The sequence below is a fragment of the Pelodiscus sinensis genome, unplaced genomic scaffold, assembly GCF_049634645.1.
Source record: "Pelodiscus sinensis isolate JC-2024 unplaced genomic scaffold, ASM4963464v1 ctg35, whole genome shotgun sequence".
Taxonomy (NCBI): Eukaryota; Metazoa; Chordata; order Testudines; family Trionychidae; genus Pelodiscus; species Pelodiscus sinensis.
This window is the reverse complement of record NW_027465908.1, coordinates 3746344-3763051: the sequence shown is the minus strand read 5'-3', so window position 1 is coordinate 3763051 and position 16708 is coordinate 3746344. Positions and strand designations below refer to the sequence as shown.

The 16708-nt window shown below is 46.4% G+C and overlaps 1 protein-coding gene across 4 annotated transcripts in view; it reads left to right on the top strand.

The window, feature by feature from the left end:
• JHY (junctional cadherin complex regulator) overlaps positions 1-16708 on the top strand; it is a 58419-nt gene that overhangs the window by 16556 nt on the left and 25155 nt on the right. For 3 of the 4 annotated variants that reach the window (XM_075916396.1, XM_075916397.1, XM_075916394.1), the window contains one exon: positions 10513-10623. The exons of the other annotated variant lie outside the window; for it this stretch is intronic. In XM_075916396.1, coding sequence (XP_075772511.1) covers positions 10513-10623 — 111 coding nt within the window. The remainder of the gene's footprint in view (positions 1-10512; positions 10624-16708) is intronic. 4 annotated transcript variants of the gene reach the window in all.

The window sequence follows — 16708 nt, the reverse complement described above, 5'->3', positions numbered from 1 at the left end:
TTCGAATTTTGTGGTGGGCAGGGCAGGGATCTTGAGTGGCAGGAGCCTGGAGAGAGAAGTGTGTGAAGGGGAGAGAGAAGTGTGGACGTAGTGGCAAGGAAGAGAGAAGTTATTGGTAGGATAGGACTCAACTCTTTTCAGTGGTTGAGAGATTACATTTGCTTGGTGAGAACAGGGCTTGGGATTTGGTTCCTTTACCCTTGGGGATATTGAGTCTGCCAGTGCTTTACATAAAGCTGGCACCATCATGCTGTCTCCGTGGGAAATTTTACCTTCTTGGTTCTGGGAGCTGAATGGGTGCTGTCGTTAAAGCAGCAGCCAGCCTGTATCTTACTGGCATGTCCCTTGGCAATTCTTATTCATTGTCTGAGGTGCTTACTGTTGTTGAAACAATCATCATAGGAAACCCTCAACTTGTTTATGTGAAGAAGTAAAAATGAGGTGCAACTTTTGCAGTCTGATTCTAGTCATCATCTTCTTGTCAGGGGGCAAATGTCAGTTGAGAATAAGGCCTGACACCTCGTTTATGTAAAGAAAAGTCAGAGATTTCTCAATTAGCTTTAACTGGTGCTTGCCGTTCTTTGTTCCACAGGATCAAGGAGAGGGGTTTTGGGGTGTTTGCAAGCTGCCTGCATGTCAGCTCTGAGGAGATATAATAAACCTGTGCCTGACATTTCTTATTCCCAAATTTAGTGCTGTTAATTCTGCATGTCTGGCATATGCTACAAAACATGCTTCATTTTGTTGAGAAAGAAATTGCAGAAAAGCAGAGTTGTTTTTCCAACGATAATTTGCTTGGATTCAGGGATTTGACAGGAAGGGAACAAGCATGCCTTGAGCAGGGACACAGAATGTGCAGGGAAGAGAGGAGGGAGACACTGGGAAGGGGGCGGGGCCTGGGCAGGAAAGCTACTGCCTCCAAGTGGAAGCTTCACCAAACCGTCCATGACTGGGAGATACTTTTGAAAATATTGATTAAATGTACCGGACCACAGTAGAATGGGGCACGGACCACATGTTACATAATGTGAAGATTAGCAAGACAAGGTGAGTGAGTGATATCTTATCAGTCCAATCACCTAATAAACTATCTTGTTAGTCTTTAAAGTGCTACATAGTCCTGTGTTTTGATCCAGCTACACCAGACTAACACGGCTACATCTCTATCACAACCTCTTTGAGTGAGAGAGAGACAAGGCTGAAAGCTATACAGAGCTACCTAACAATATAACCTCACCCACCTGTCTCTCTAATAACCCTGGCTACAACTACTTTGCATAGACTAATGCACAGATGGAAGATACAATATGAAGAGTTACTGTTGAAAGGTACCACAGATTTCACTGTCATTGATAAAGCTGGCTCGTGAGACCTTACGTTGTAAATTACGTACCATTTGACAAGGCTAATGAATAGCTGATGCAAACACTAGGGGGCACCTGCCGTATGTGTAACAAACAGTGGAATAATGGACAAGCTCTTTGCCGGAAGAGATATTAAGAGCTCTTGTTTTTCCATCTATAATTCAATTGATGGCAAAAATCATTAATTTAGATTGAGGCTATTAAAAGCTTACATTGATATTTTATTTACCATTTGGAAATTCTGACAATGTATTTGTAAGCAATGCCTAGCATTATCTATTAGTAAGTAGTATTAGAATTATTGCACCTGGAGCACCTAACTGGATATTGGGTCTTGACTCTGCTACAGGCTGTACATTGGTGCAGGAACTGTGTCTTATGTCAAAGATTTTGCAATCTACCTGATCTTGCAATAATGTGTATGCATGTGCACATATATACAGAGCTAACCTATACAGATTCCCTTTGATTTCAGTGGGGCTCCATGCTGGAGCATACAGTGTAGAATTGGAGCTTCAAAGTAACTGATTAGGGACAACAGGAGAAGCACAAAATAAATGAGACCATTATTATTAGGTTAATGAGCTGTCAGCATTCTTTTACAGGTATCTATTGTCGTCTTAGGCATTTTTCTTTAGGGAATACCTGGACTAGAAAAATAGAAGTTGATAAAAAAAAACCACTGTTGGGACAAGACATTATAGCTCTAGGTCTGTCCACAGTTAAAACGGTGATTCGATAGAATCATTCTGGATTTACATGGAATTGACAACACAGGATCTGGTATTTTGTACACGTTAAAATAATCACTGCACACCCTAAAATACTGGGGGGGGGGGGACAAACATAAATGAAAGGGGGGGAGGTCCATTCTGCAGAGCACATTCACCTGAAAAATTAGAGGTCCAAAAATCTCAAAGTAATTAATCCATGATAGATTGAGATGTTATGAGGAATGAGACAGTGGAGTATCCTGAATGGACAGAGGCATAGTGAGGGGGGAGTAGGAAGGGGCACTTGCCACCAGGCGCCCGGCTGGGCTGCGTGGGGGGGAAGGCACTGGGCTCAGCTGGGCTGCAGGAGGAAGGAGGAAGGCAGCTGGGCTGCCGGGAAACCCCGGGGCTGGACTCAAGGGAGGGGCAGGGAATCAGCACTGGGCTCAGCAGGTGTGCGTGGTTTGGGAGGAGGTGCAGGGAAACGGAGCTCAGCTGGGCCGCGGGAGTGGAGAGGTGTGGGGTGCTGGGCTGAGCTGGGCTGTGGGGTGGGGTGGGAGATGCGGAGCGCCAGGCTCAGCTGGGCTGCAGGAGGAGGGAGGTGCCGGGAACCCGGGGCTGGACTCAAGGGGAGGAAGAGAGGGGCATGAAATCAGCGCTGGGCTCAGCAGGTCTGTGGGGCTTGGGGGGAGGTGCAGGGAAATGGGGCTCAGCAGTGCTGTGGGGGAGGCATGCAGGGAACCAGTGCAGGGCTTAACTGGACTGAGGTGGATGGGGGAAGGCATAGGGAACAGATGGGCAGCTCAGCTAGGTTGCAGGGGATGAAGGTGCAAAGAAGCCTAGTGGGGAGAGGGCAACACCAGGAGCCCTGAAATGACCTCCCCTGGTCCAAAAAATCCCTCATCTGGAAAAAGTCAGGTCCAGAGCGTACCAGACCAGGGAGGTCCAACTCCTATCCAAGTCCCCTCCTTGCACCGTCCCTCCTAGCCAGATACCCTACCCCCAATGTGCTCCTGCCCTCTCCCCCTGGCCAGTTACCCTACATCCAGCCTGCTCCTGCACCCTACATTCCACCCAGACCTTGCAAACTTGCCCCCTTCCACCTCCCACCTCCCTCCTAGATCCTGGATCCCATCCCTATCCCATTCATTGGCAGCCCTCTCACATACACTGAACCCCCTAGCCTATGGAAAGCTCTAAATCTCAGTCCTCCCCAGCCCTTCCCCTTGCCCCTTGGGGCTGGAATGCCAGAGGAATGAGGTGTCTAAGTTGGGGGCCACCTCAGTGAGCGTTGGGGTTTTGGGAGGAGTTCTTTTGTTTCTCACTTGTGTGGTCCCCATCTGATTTTTCTGTGGGTCAGTGGCCCCTGATCCAAAAAAGGTTGCCTACCCCTGCCATAGGTAAAGAAAAGATTGAAACCTTTTGTATTGGACATAAATTAATTTTTTACTTTATTTAAAATGAAGTTTGATAAACTAACATGAGAAAGTTAAAACATTTAATCTGTTAAATAATTGAAATTAATCCATTCTCCCCAGCTGCAGCACTAGCAAGATGGCTTGGGCATAACTGTATAATTAAAGGTGAGTTTCCATTAACAACTGGCCGTCTGTGGAAAGGTTTATATTGAGCCACGTGGTCCACGGGCCAAAAAGCTTGAGAACCACTGCAATGGAGGCAGCCTTGGCCTCTCCCCCCAAGAGATGGCTGCAGGCTTCCTGCTGCTCCACAAGAGCCCACAGAGAGATCAGGTCTGTTACCCCTGTGGTGAAATCACCATGTTGCTCCAGTGTGGATGATGGACAGACTCTTTGTGAGTCTTCCTCATCCAAGCAGGCGATTTAAACAGCATGGTAAGATGCCACATGAAAACACTTGGTGTGTCCACAGAGAGGCGGGATGTTTTCTCTCTCTCCAGAGAGAGTTGTCATGACTTGTGTCTCTGGGTGAACAAGACCCTTTGTGCGCTCTGTGAAGAGGTGAGATGGTTTTACTGCCAGTGTCGAGTATTTGTTCTTTTGTCTTTGGGGTGCATGTTGCTTTGACCTTAATGGAGTTAGCTGTGACAATGCATTTCTGTGTTATTCTGACACACAAAGTGAAAGCTATGTTGAAGACCCCACATTCAGTGAGAGAAAGTGCTGCTGTCAGAAAAAGTAAATTCAAACTCTCTCCAATTTTCTTCAAAGATCACCTCTACCAGGCAATGGGGCTTTTACTGATTGGTCCCTTATATGTTTGAAGGGTGACTAAATGTTATCTGGATCTTTTTGGGTCACAGATTGTTTTGGGCTCAATCCTAGCTTATAATTTAAATTGTATCAGGCCCTTTGTAAGCAGGTTGGGAAGTGGTCTCATTTGGCAATTATTATTCAGTATTATTTACATAATATACACATTGCCATCATGGATTGACATACATTTCTCAGTACCTTTACATATAAAACAGCCCAGCCCCATTGACCTCCATGGGCAGTGTATCTTGTCAGGAGTGATGGGGATACGATGAAATTGTTTAAACAAATATGTTGCAATGGTAGAAAAAATTGTGTGTCTGAAAACTGTAGGTACTGGGTGTACTTATAATTTTTTTTAAAAGGGGTACTTTATAAAAAAAAAGGTTGAGACACTGCTCTAAACCATTCCTTTTGGCCTCCCCGTTTCCTTTCTCCTTTGACAAGTTGGGCAGGTAGCAGTTTTGGAAAAAAGATATCAGACATGTGCACACAGTGCCCGCTCTACCTCAGCTGGTGCTGGATAATCAGAGCCTCAGTTCTAAAGGAGTTGGCATTACTGAGGTGATAGATCCCCTCATGTTTTTCTGTGGATTTTCCGAAGAAAATGCTTTAGGTCATCCACATCTCCCAGCCATAGCAGAGACTTGGGATTAACATGGCTTTTTCTACTAAAAGTCTTATACATGTTCGGACATTGTTATTGTGACTATCTGGCGAGGCAGTCTGCCAAAGGCGAGGCTGGCCTTGAATCTTGATATCTATGGCTTCAGTTGAATGGCTTGTGTGAAATTTGGAAGAGCAGCTCAGAGAGACCCCTGTCTTTTACTTAAGGAAAGAATCTTACAGCAGCCTGAAGGAAAAAGTCCTCGTGGCAGACAGAAAGCTGCGCTTGCAGTGTACCCTCAAGGCTACTTATTGCTTCAAGTGCCTTCAAGAAATTGAGGGTGATTCTCGTGTTGTGTGTGAGTTTTATTTAAAAGTTTTTTGTGAGTGTTATTTTAATAGGTAAGTTAATCTCTTGCATTCACTGACATAGCAAAGGAGGTGGGGGAGGGGTAATTGCCCCTCTGCTCCCCCTATCATACCTCGGCTCGCCTGCTCCTCCTCCGCCCACCACTGCCTGCTGAAGCCTCCTCCCTGCCTCTGCGCCCCCAGCCCAACCCTCCTCCCTCTTCAACAGTGGGATAGTGCCCGCCCCAAACTGGAGGGAGTGGGGGGAAGACACAGTACAAGCTCCCCCCCTCCTCCCATGGTTGGGCTCAGTTGTGCACCAGGTTTGGGGCCCTGTCACATGGTGGCGGAGGGGGACGTGCAAATTTTGCTTTTGCCGCCAGGAGCATAAAACCTTTGCTATGCCTCTGTGAATGAAAAACCCTTTAGGTTGACCAGTATATTGCAAAATACTGGATGAGAATGTATTGATGTATCTGAATTGAGTAGCTGAGCAGAAGTATTGAGAAAATTCTCTCTTGGAGCTGAATGACTGGAGTTTGTGTCATGTTTAGGGGGAGAGATTAAGTCTGGAGTTAAAAGTTTAGAAAATCATACATCGATTCAGATACAGCTGTGGCTTTAAGGTCAAAGAGATGATGCAATGATACTGATTTTCTCTAGTTTAGATTTCAGAATAGTGGAAGGCAAATTGGCCTTTATGAACAACAGTGATTTTCTTACCAAGCTGGGAGGGCAATATCATTTTCCAGTAGCTCCTCACTGGCTAAATAAATAAGTCTGACATTCTCTAAAGGAGTGGCATCCAGCCATCCTTACTTTACCATGGAGCCTTTCAAGGGTTGGGGAAAAAAAGAGAGAGAGGAAAACCCCTGAAAAAAGAGGGGAAAAGCCACTGGTTAGATTGTTGGTGTGAGTTAAGTAGTATTTTTACAACTGAAGGAATAAGAGCGTTGGTCTTCACTTATGCCTGTTTTACAATGATGTATTACATTGACTACAGTGGAGTTACTCTTTACTTACTGTGGTGTACATTGAACCCACAGCCACAGAAGATAAGTCCTTTAAGATAAGTATTAATATTGTCAACAAAGGAAGACCACTTAGTAGGTTAGGATGCAGCAAACAATCAATCAAAGTTGGTATGTGTGAAACATAATTCATCTTAAAGTTTGTGGACAGTGAAGGCAGGTAAGATAATCAGTAGTTAACTCAGGTGACAGAATAGTAAGCAAGGGATAATAGGCATTAGAAAATTATAAGGAGTATACAAAACATAGCATCTCAGATATCCATCTCAGCCTCCAAAACACATGTTCTGGATGTTGTCTTTATAAATAATCCAGTTTCTACCTTTCAGCAAATTATAACTGTCAGAATTGTTATCGACACAGCTAATAGAGAAGCATAATGGATATAAAACATTGCATTAAAATAGAGCATTTTCATCTAATTTTACTAAATCATCTCTGTAAAAACATAATATGGGGTAAGATATTTGAATGTTTGATACCAAAAGATCCTTATATCAAGTTACTTCAAGGTTCACACCCATTATGTGTGTAGGCAGTATAGACCTAAACATACTACAGATGTGTGCTTATGGTTAATGTGTATGTTCATTAATTCATATAGCATTTTATAAAGCATCAACTTTTTTGTAACACTGCCTGATTCTCTAAGAACCTGATGATGAGTTTCTTTGAGAGAGAGAAGTAGCTGCCCAAACTAGCTCAGCTGTACTCAATATGAGTTGCTTTCCTCCCTACAAGCCCCTTACTTCAAAGCGAGGAACATAATGTACAATTTTTTAATGGCTCTAGACCAAGGCACTCAGACTCTCTGTGCACTGTGCCTTACCTCAGTGTAAACACCTAATCAAGATTGCCTGCGCTTCAACAATAGCAGCCAAATGCAATTCGAGAACCACAAGCCTTTGAAGTCCTCGCTGCAAAGGCCGGTTTTCTAGTCTGGGATAATGACATGCCATGATTGCTGTCTTTGTTGTATCTTTTCAGTAGAGAAGCAATTATGGGCCTCAATTTAACAGAATAGACATTACACAGCTTATGATGCTCAAAATGCAATTTCATTTGATCATTTTCTCAATTTGATTGGTATTAATAGAATAGTTCACAAAAAAATGCTGGCAGAGGTTGTGTCCTGTTCCTCTTTCAAAGAGATAATGTAGAAGTATGCTTTACCTGCCCAGTAAACTATCAGTTCAGTGGGTTCCACCAAAAACATCTTACCAATGGAAAAGCTGCGTTTCTCTGTCTGCAGTGGAGAAAAAAACCTATGACGAGTCTTCTTAATTTGTTAACTTCTTTTCTGTAAGGAGAGCTGCTAGAGTCTTTCATTACTACTTGCAGCAATGTGTCTGACCTGAAATGTCAGCAATAAGAGGACCTCTGCTGGGGTTAATTCTTTTCTGTTCAGACCAGCTGACCCTTACCTGCAAAGCCCTGGCTACAGCATGTAACCTGTGTCAGTGGTTCTCATATTATGCTCTGGCTTCTTAGCAGGATACAAAGCACTTGCTGTTAGTCTAGACCAGTGGTACTTAACCTGGGGTGCATGCATCCCCTGGGGGTGCGAGATGCCCTTTCTGGGGATGCAAGACATGCCAAATTTTTATGATATATCTTAGGTTTAAAGAACTGACCTACTTCAATGATTTTTAATAAGGGGTGCAAGAACATATTTGAGAACCAAAGGGGTGCAGGCTGCAGTAAAGTTAAGAACCACTGGTCTAGAGACTAGAGCAGGGTTTCTCAACCAGTGGTACGATAGCAATAAGTGAATATTCGGTTCTTAGGAAAGTGTCGTTTGATTGTTGTGCATTCCTCTGCAATCTGTGGGAGCTGCATAGTCTTTCAGAAGAGCATGTGTGTGAGTGGTTTAGATAGTGCCCAGAATATGAAACCAGTGGTTTCATATGTACCCAGCACCCTGCTATGACAGGTATTTCACCTGCCAACATCTATATGAGTGCTTCCTTTTTTCAACAATTTGCCCTATGCATCCAGTTTGTGAATATCCAGTACTCACTTCATTGTTTGGGTCATTGGGCTTAGGCAGCCCTAGTGTAATCCACATGGCTTACTTCTAGATGGACTCTGAACACATTTGATGGAGTTGTCCCTTAACTATGCTGTTTGGATTGCTATGGTTATAGGCACCCCAGGCACTGCCGCTGCCTGTGCTCTTCTTCCAGCTAGTATGCTAATTGGTTGTGTAGAAAAGAGACAGTCCTTAATTATCTGAGCTCAGGTTTTTGTAGTTAACAGTTCCACTGGTCACAGGCATCTTCTCCCTATGGCTTTTCCCAAATTAGCCATACCCTCTCGGCAGTGGTGTTCAGTTACCCCTACTGCAGGCAATGACTTAGTAAAGTACCTATGTTGTCACAACAATGATTAGACTGGCTTATTGCCTACAGTCACATGTGTGTACTGTACTGTCATATTTTGTTATGGGTCATGGAAAAAACATAGAGGCTGTGTCTACATTGGCACCCTTTTCCGGAAAAGGGATGCTAATGAGACACTTTGGAATTGCAAATGCCGCGGAGGATTTAAATATCCCCCGCGGCATTTGCATGAACATGGCTGCCGCTTTTTCCGGTTTGGGGTTTTGCTGGAGAAAAGCGCCAGTCTAGACGGGATCTTGCGGAAAATAAAGCCTTTTCCGGAAGATCACTTATTCCTACTTACAGCCGCAGTGTAAAAGGAAACCAGGACAATATCTGGCAGTAAAGAGGCAGAAAGAAAGATAATAGAAGATAGACAAGCTAATTTTTTATATGGCATGTGTTTGATCTGCTGCCTGGATTGCTCCCTGCTCATACTTTGTTCATTTAATTCTATTTGGAACCAAAATATTTGTAACATTGTTTCTATTTTAATGAAATTTTATGAAAAACATTGAAAGAAAGTTTAACAATTTTTAAAACATCAACATATTTTTTCCCATCATGCCTCTCGCACTTAATACTTGCTTCCTCTGTCAATCTTTTTCTGGTTCCTGCTATACTGTATGCAGACAGGCAGGCCTGTATAGCTTCTTATTCTCTGCCTGATGTCTGCTTTGTCAATCTGGATGTGTTGTTTGCACCAACTTCGCATGTTGAGCCCTTCTGAAAATTCTGTCTGTTGCATTTGTGGTAGTTAATGTGACCATTTTGATATTGGCCTTAAAATCTATATTAGACTATGATCAGTCCCCACTTAATAATTCCTCAGATCTGATTTCCCATGTGCCCCCACACACTCTATACACCCTCTGGTATAGGATATGGCTATGTTATGTGTTTTTGCTCATGAAGAAGATGATTAGCATATAAGTGGTTTGTTGCCTACCACCAGCTGATTGTTACTGCATGGCTATAAGCTGTTTTATTTGTGATCTGTGGCTGCACCCAATACTTTTCTACCAACATTATTTTAATTTATAGTGCTTTCTGTACTGGATGAATAAATATATTGTCTAGGCTTTGCTATGATGTATATCATATAGGATGTTTTAGTGCAGTCCTCGTTGTCTGTATAGCAGCGATGGATGTGTAGTATGCTTTCTTCTGCCTATATTAGAGGTATCTTACCTTACGTATATTGGGCAGCTATTAGCAATGAAAACAACTTTAAAAAAACCACGAGTAGTCCTGTGGCACCTTTAGAGACTAACAAAAATATATGCATAGTATCATGAACTTTCATGGGCAAAACCTGCTTCTTCAGATCATCTCATCTGAAGAAATGGGTCTTGCCCATGAAAGCTCATGATACTAGACATATATTTTTGTTAGGTGCTACAGGACTATTATTTTTTTTAAGTTGTTTTTAAAGTTACAGACTAACACGGCTACCCCTCTGAGACTTATTAGCTATGAGCAGAAGTCCCTACTGTATGCACCTTTCTTTCCCTCTGTTCTCTGAAGGTGCTCAGAATGGCATCCACAACCTCTCCTATTAATATTCATACTACTGTGGTCTCTACTAATACTGAATTGTTTGTGCACTCCCTTTGCCTGTGATCCGAGTTGGCCCCATCTTTGTTCTGCCATGAATAATCTAATGCTGCATTTTACTGTTTACCTGTATTGGCATGGAGATTGTTGCTTGTTTCACCCTTTATCCTCCTGCCCCCCTCCCTCTCCATAGATCTTTTATGCTATTTTTGGCCCTGCTATACTACCATAGCATGGAAAGCCTAGTGTGGCTCTTAATGTATGTTTTTCTTCTATAGGTTTTAGATGTTAAAACAGCTGATGAAAGGCATATTCAGAATGCCATTGACTTTCAAGGCATGGCCATGGATCCCGAACACAAATGGCTCCAGCGGTCACAGCAACTAAAGGTTCCTTTCTGGGGGGAATATAAATGTGATGTGTTGGAATAAAAAATGCAAACCAACATGTTTTGGATTTTTGGCCTCTATATTTAACTTGTGGCATAGTTGTTACATTTTTTATTTCTTAATATTGCTTACTAATTTGCAATTCTTTTAATGGTTTTCACCCAGCACTCTCAAAGCGCGTACAAGTATTGTTACTCATATATATTGCACTTGAAGTAGTGTAACCTGCACATCAGTTGTGCCTCAGGCCTTTGGGAGAGGGGGTTAATCATTGTGCAGATGGAGAAACTGAAGTGCAGAGAGATTATGCAATTTGTCCATATTAGGCGACCTGGCTCCCAGTGCTATGCTCTAACCAATAGGCCACATTTTTTGCTTGAGAAGTAAATAGTAGTTTACATTTACAGCTCCCTAATACAATGTCAAAGGTAATAAGTAGTTGCCAAAGTAAAACAGATTATAGAGCAGGAGGGGCAACTCCAGTGATTTCAATGGGCCTGGGTTTCCTGGCCACCACCTCTACTAATGCAGCAATAGCTGTGGCCAAAGATGCTGGCCATGGTAGTGCTGAGACTGGTGGGGGTGTGGCACTCTCTAGGTGATGCTGAGGGCTGGCTGCCTCCAGCCCCACCCCTTTCCCCAAGTCCCTCCCCTTCCAGGAGTGCAGAGCTGACTCCTCCATCTTAACCAGATGCCTGGTAATTCTCTTGGGGCCCTCTGCTGTAAAGAATACACCTAAATGTATTATTCTACAAATCTTGTACACTAAAATTCATCACATACATAAAGCATGTGTAACCGCCACCAGGCGGATTTGAACCTAGGATCTCTGGAGCTTACTGTGGGAACCTCTATGGCTTGACCTAAAAGCCAGCTGGCTCTGATCTTAGGCTATAGAGCTCCCTTGTTCTTATCTCTCGCTGTACATGGGACAGTGAACCACACTAGGTGTGTGGGTTACACATGGAGGAAATGGACTAGATTTTTCCCATTCCTTTCTTGAGGTCCCTTCCAAACCTACATTTCTGAGATTAAATAGCATATAGTAACTGCTTTCATAACTATTTATCTTACTCTGTAAATCCCAGGGCTACTTGCTGACTGTCCAACTTGAGAGGTAGAAGATTTACAGAGTAGAAAAGCTTGCTGTGAAAGCACAAAAACTATGCTACTTGATCCATATGGTGGATTAAATCCACAATATTCCTCCAAATCTCAAGGAGTCCTAGATCAAGATCAAGTCTCTTTAGGATTATAGAACACTACAGACCCATAAAACTAATACATAAAGGCTACGTCTACACTGGCCCCAAATTCCGGAAAAGTGATGCAAAGCAGGTAAGTCAGAATAGGGAAATCCGCGGGGGATTTAAATATCCCCCGTGGATTTAAATAAACATGTCCGCCGCTTTTTTTCCGGCTTGGGGAAAAGCCAGAAAAAAGCGTCTAGACTGGCGCAATCCTCCGGAATAAAGCCCTTTTCCGGAGGATCTCTTATTCCTCAGGTAGGACATGTTTATTTAAATCCGCGGGGGATATTTAAATCCCCCGCGGATTTCCCTATTCTGACTTACCTGCTTTGCATCACTTTTCCGGAATTTGGGGCCAGTGTAGACGTAGCCACAGTGTTCATTGGCTTTGGTGGATTACCAGGGCTATTTACATAAGTCTTAAATTCATTGTTGTATTCTGTGTTGTTTGGAGAGGAAGGGTGCTTCCGACTTCTATCAAGGATATGTTTTAAGATTAAAAAATTGTTTAGGGGGGAGGGAGGTGCACCTTAGGGCAGTTGTCTCCAACCTTTTCACACCCACGATCACTTTTTAAATGACAGAACAAGCCAAGATCTACTGCCCCGCCCCTACCTTGAAGCCCCGCCCCTTTCTTGAAGCTCTGCCCTCTCTATTCTCCTCCTCTCCATCACTTGCTATCCCGAGCCCTTATATGCTGCTTTCCGGAATAAGTGGCCCAGTGTAGACACAGCCTTGGTGTCCTCTAGTCCTTCTATTATGGGAACTAATGAAGAACTTTTCTTTATGCACCCTTTCCACACCACTCCTGCTTTTAGAGACCTCTATCCTGTCCCCCCTCCGTCTCCTCTTTTCTAAGCTGAAAAGTCCCAGTCTCTGTAGCCTCTCTTCATATGGGACCTGTTCCCAACCCCTGATCATTTTAGTTGCCCTCCCCTCTCCAACCCTCTCTCTTCCCCTCTCCCACCTCCTTTTCCCAGTCTCCCCCAGTTTTGTTCAATAAAGACAGATTCCATTTTGGAAGACATGTTATCTTTATTTTGTACATCAAGAAGAGGGGCTAGGGAAGGGTAAGTGGAAGGAGGTGAGGGAGGAATGGGGTATGCGCCCCTGATGGGGAGGACTGGGCTGGCTCTGCGGGCTTTTGGGGTGGAAGCTCTCCTGCAGCCCCCCAATTGCCCCCTCTCCCCAGATGGCAGCCTGTGGCAAGTGCAGCCGGTCTGATGGCCGAGTGCTATGATGTGCCCAGTGTGGGTACTCCGGGCAATCCAAGCCAGGACTGCTTTGCAAGCGGGGCACCCCTGATAACTGTCTATTCGGGGTGGGTGTCGGGACCCTTTAAGCACAGCCCTCGGCTAGCCTGACACAGCATCTCCACGCTCTAAGTCCTCCTCTGATGCCCTGCCGGCACTGCTTCCGGCCAGCCTTAAGCCCTGTTCAGAGTCCACTTAATGTGGACATGCTAGTTTGAATTAGCAAAACGCTAATTCGAACTAGTTTTTTAGTCTAGATCCATTAGTTCGAATTAGCTTAGTTCGAATTAACTAATTCGAACTAAGTTAGTTCGAATTAACGTTGTAGTGTAGACGTACCCCAAGAGATCCAGTTGTTCCTTTGCTCTTACAATAAAGAGAAATGCAGCTGTAATGTGGAAGATGGTAAGTGGAGTACAGTATTTGAAAGGTATGTAATTAGGCATAAATAAGGATTGGACTGGAGCAGTCAGTTTAGGGTAAGAATAAACAGATTATGTTCTGAATAAGACCAAAATAGTCTCAAACAGATATGAGGCCAAGAGCTTCTGATTCTCTGTATCAGCAGAAAATTGTCCTCCTAAAGAAAATAAACATACAGTAAAAAGAAACAACAGGTAAACAGTCCTAAAACAGAGTGGAATGGGGGAGGGGGGGGGAATCTGACCTTAATTAAGGGTTGGCATAGATCATTTCCCATTGGAATAAGAAGAAAGCCAGGAATTCAGATGATAATTCATTGCTTGGGCGATCATAGTTATTTCTTGGAGTATGTCTGCACTGCAGAGCTTTGTCAGCCATTTTTCTGACAAACCCTGTGTTACGTCCACACTACAATCGCATTCTTCCGAAAGTAAATCGAAAGAATGGAGGGGTTTTCTGGCGTTGGCAATCCTCTTTCTACAAGGAAGAAGCCTTTTTCCAAAAATGCTCTTTTGGAAAAAGACGTGTGTGGATGGTGAGGAGGGTTTTTTTTCGAAAGAAGAGGCCTCCGGGAAATAACACAGGTGCTCTGGTGGACATTCTGTCCAAATTAATCAGGACTCTGTAGTTCCTGTTTCTTGGCCCTTCTTAAAGCTGCAGGCACCCTGGACAAGCCTTGTGGCAGGAAGCTGGCCTGGAAGCAGCAACTCACCACACAGCTCTCCCTGCCACAGGGCTTGCCACTCATGTCCCAGCCTCAAGCCCCCTGCAGAGAACAGTCCCAGGGGTCCCAGGACCCACCCAGAGGGACCAAGAGGTGGGCACCCTCCTGGTCCAGAGCGGAGATCCTGTCCCTCCTCTAGCTCTGGGGCGAAGACACTTTGCAGGATTTCTGCTCCAAACAGCGCAACGCCGAGATATTTGAACTCATGGCCAAGTCCCTGGCGGCGCGCGGACACCCACCCTGGACATTGGAACCAGTCCAGAGTCAGGTTAAGGAGCTCTGCCAGGGATATGTCTGGGCCAGAGAGCGCAGCTCGCGCTCAGGGGCAGGACTCTACACCTGCCCCCACTTTGACGAGCTGCACCAGATCCTGCGGGGTGAGGACGTGTCTTCCCCACCCATTGTGGTGGACTCCAGCCTCCAGACCCCCATCGTCACCCAGCCAGAGGTCACAGCGGAGGAGGAGCAGGAGGGCCAGGGCCAGCCAGAAGAGGAGGAGGAGACGGAGACCATGACCCTGTCCCTGGAGCCGGTGCCTGTGAACCAGCATGTCTCCCAGGCCTCATCGGATGCTGGGGAAGGATCTTCAGGTGAGTGATCTTAGTTTGTCACACACACAGGGCGTGGGAGGCTGGTGCACAGGGGGCGGGGGGCGAGCATTGCTCAGGCTGCTTGGGATGGACATCGTGCTGCGGTCTGCACATGTAGAACCACGTGCAGCGTTAGTGTGCGACACGCGGACTCAGCAGGCAGCTCCTGAGCACAGATGGAATCCTGCTGCCAGGCTCAGGGGAGGCCACACATGCCTGGCCCTGGGGGGGGGGGGGGGGAGAAGCAGGCTAGCCACAAGGGCGCAGGCATGAGCCCAGACACACGGAGGAGTGACGCACATGGCACGCAGACATACCTGCACATGCAAGGCACCACCTGCTCCTGCGGCAACGCTGTGAGCCCCAGGTGTGTGTGCAGACTCCAGAGAGGGCCAGGCTGCTCCCAGCTCCTCTGCCACCCATGAGGAGATCCCACTGTGGCTGGACACTTCCCTTGCCTGTTTGTCCGTGGGCCGGGGGGTGGGGTGGGAAGCAGGCAGCACGGTCCCCTGGGCACTTTGGGGCCCCTGTGAGGCATAGACCACTGTGCAGGCCACACATGGCTCTGCCCCGAGGATTGTTGGTCGCTGCTCACAGAAGAGGGCATGGCCGCAGGGACAGTGTCTGCCTCTCTCTCTCCACAGCCAGACCAGTCGGGACTGAGGGGTGAGCCACACCACCAGAGCCAGCCGCCAAGGCCCGGGGGACCCGAAGGGTGCACCAGGGTCCAGGAAGACCTCATCCTCCAGCATGTCAGTGTCCTGCATGACATGAAGCCGACCCTGGCGCAGAAGGTCAATGAGGACGCCGAGTGGCGGAACCGTACATGGGACCAGCTGATGCAGCATGATGGCACAACTGCCTGCAGTCGCTGCTCCTGGCTTCCATACTTCTGCCTCCCGCCCACCCTGCTATGGCCATTCCCCTCCGCCTGCCTCCCGTGCAATGCCTCTGCCCCCTCCCCAGGTGATGTCCATGCCCCCTCTCCCTGTCCCTCCTGCCATCCCTGATGCTGCTCCAGCTCCCTCTCCAGCCCACCGCCCTGTGGTCCCCGGACCCACCTGACCTCAACTCCGACGAGATCCCTGCACCCGAGACGGCACGTCTAGCCGCCCCCCTCCCACTCCAGGTTATGAGCCCAACCTTTCCCTGCCCACATTTTTTTATTGTAAGATAAATACAGACTTCGTTTTGTTCACAACCAAACAGGTGTCTTAACTCTGAGGTCAGGGAAAGGGTGAAGAGATGGGGCTGCAAGGCAGAGACTCCTAGTGGGGAGGCCCTGGGGAGAGTTACTGGGGTGCGTGAGAAAACCTCTCCCTCAGGGCCTCCCGGATGCAAACCCCTACCTGTCAGATGGCAGCTGTCCTCGGATGCTGGAAGGCTCTCCCTTCATGGCTAGCATCTGCACCCAACCCCAGGAGGAAAGCCTCCCCCTTCCTCTCCACAATCTTGTGGACAACACAAAATGCCACAACCACCTCGGGGATGTTGTGCTCCTCCACGTCGAGGTGGGTCAGCAGACACCTGAACCGCTCCTTGAGGCTTTCCATACAGGCTAGAGTTTCTAAAGATGCCCTGCCGGACCGCTTGACAGAAATGTCCATGAACTGTGCAGGGTGGTCGACCAGGCCTGCAGCACCATCGAGACGAAGCCCTTCCTATTAATATACTGGGCCGCTCGATGTTCTGGTGCTCGGATCGGGGGGTGGGTCCTATCTATGGCTCCAGCGCAGTTCAGGAACCCCAGGGTGGCAAATCCAGCCACGATCGGGTCCAGGTCTCCCAGGTGGATGACCCTCACCACCTGCAGAAGGAGACAAAAAAACATACATAACAGAATGA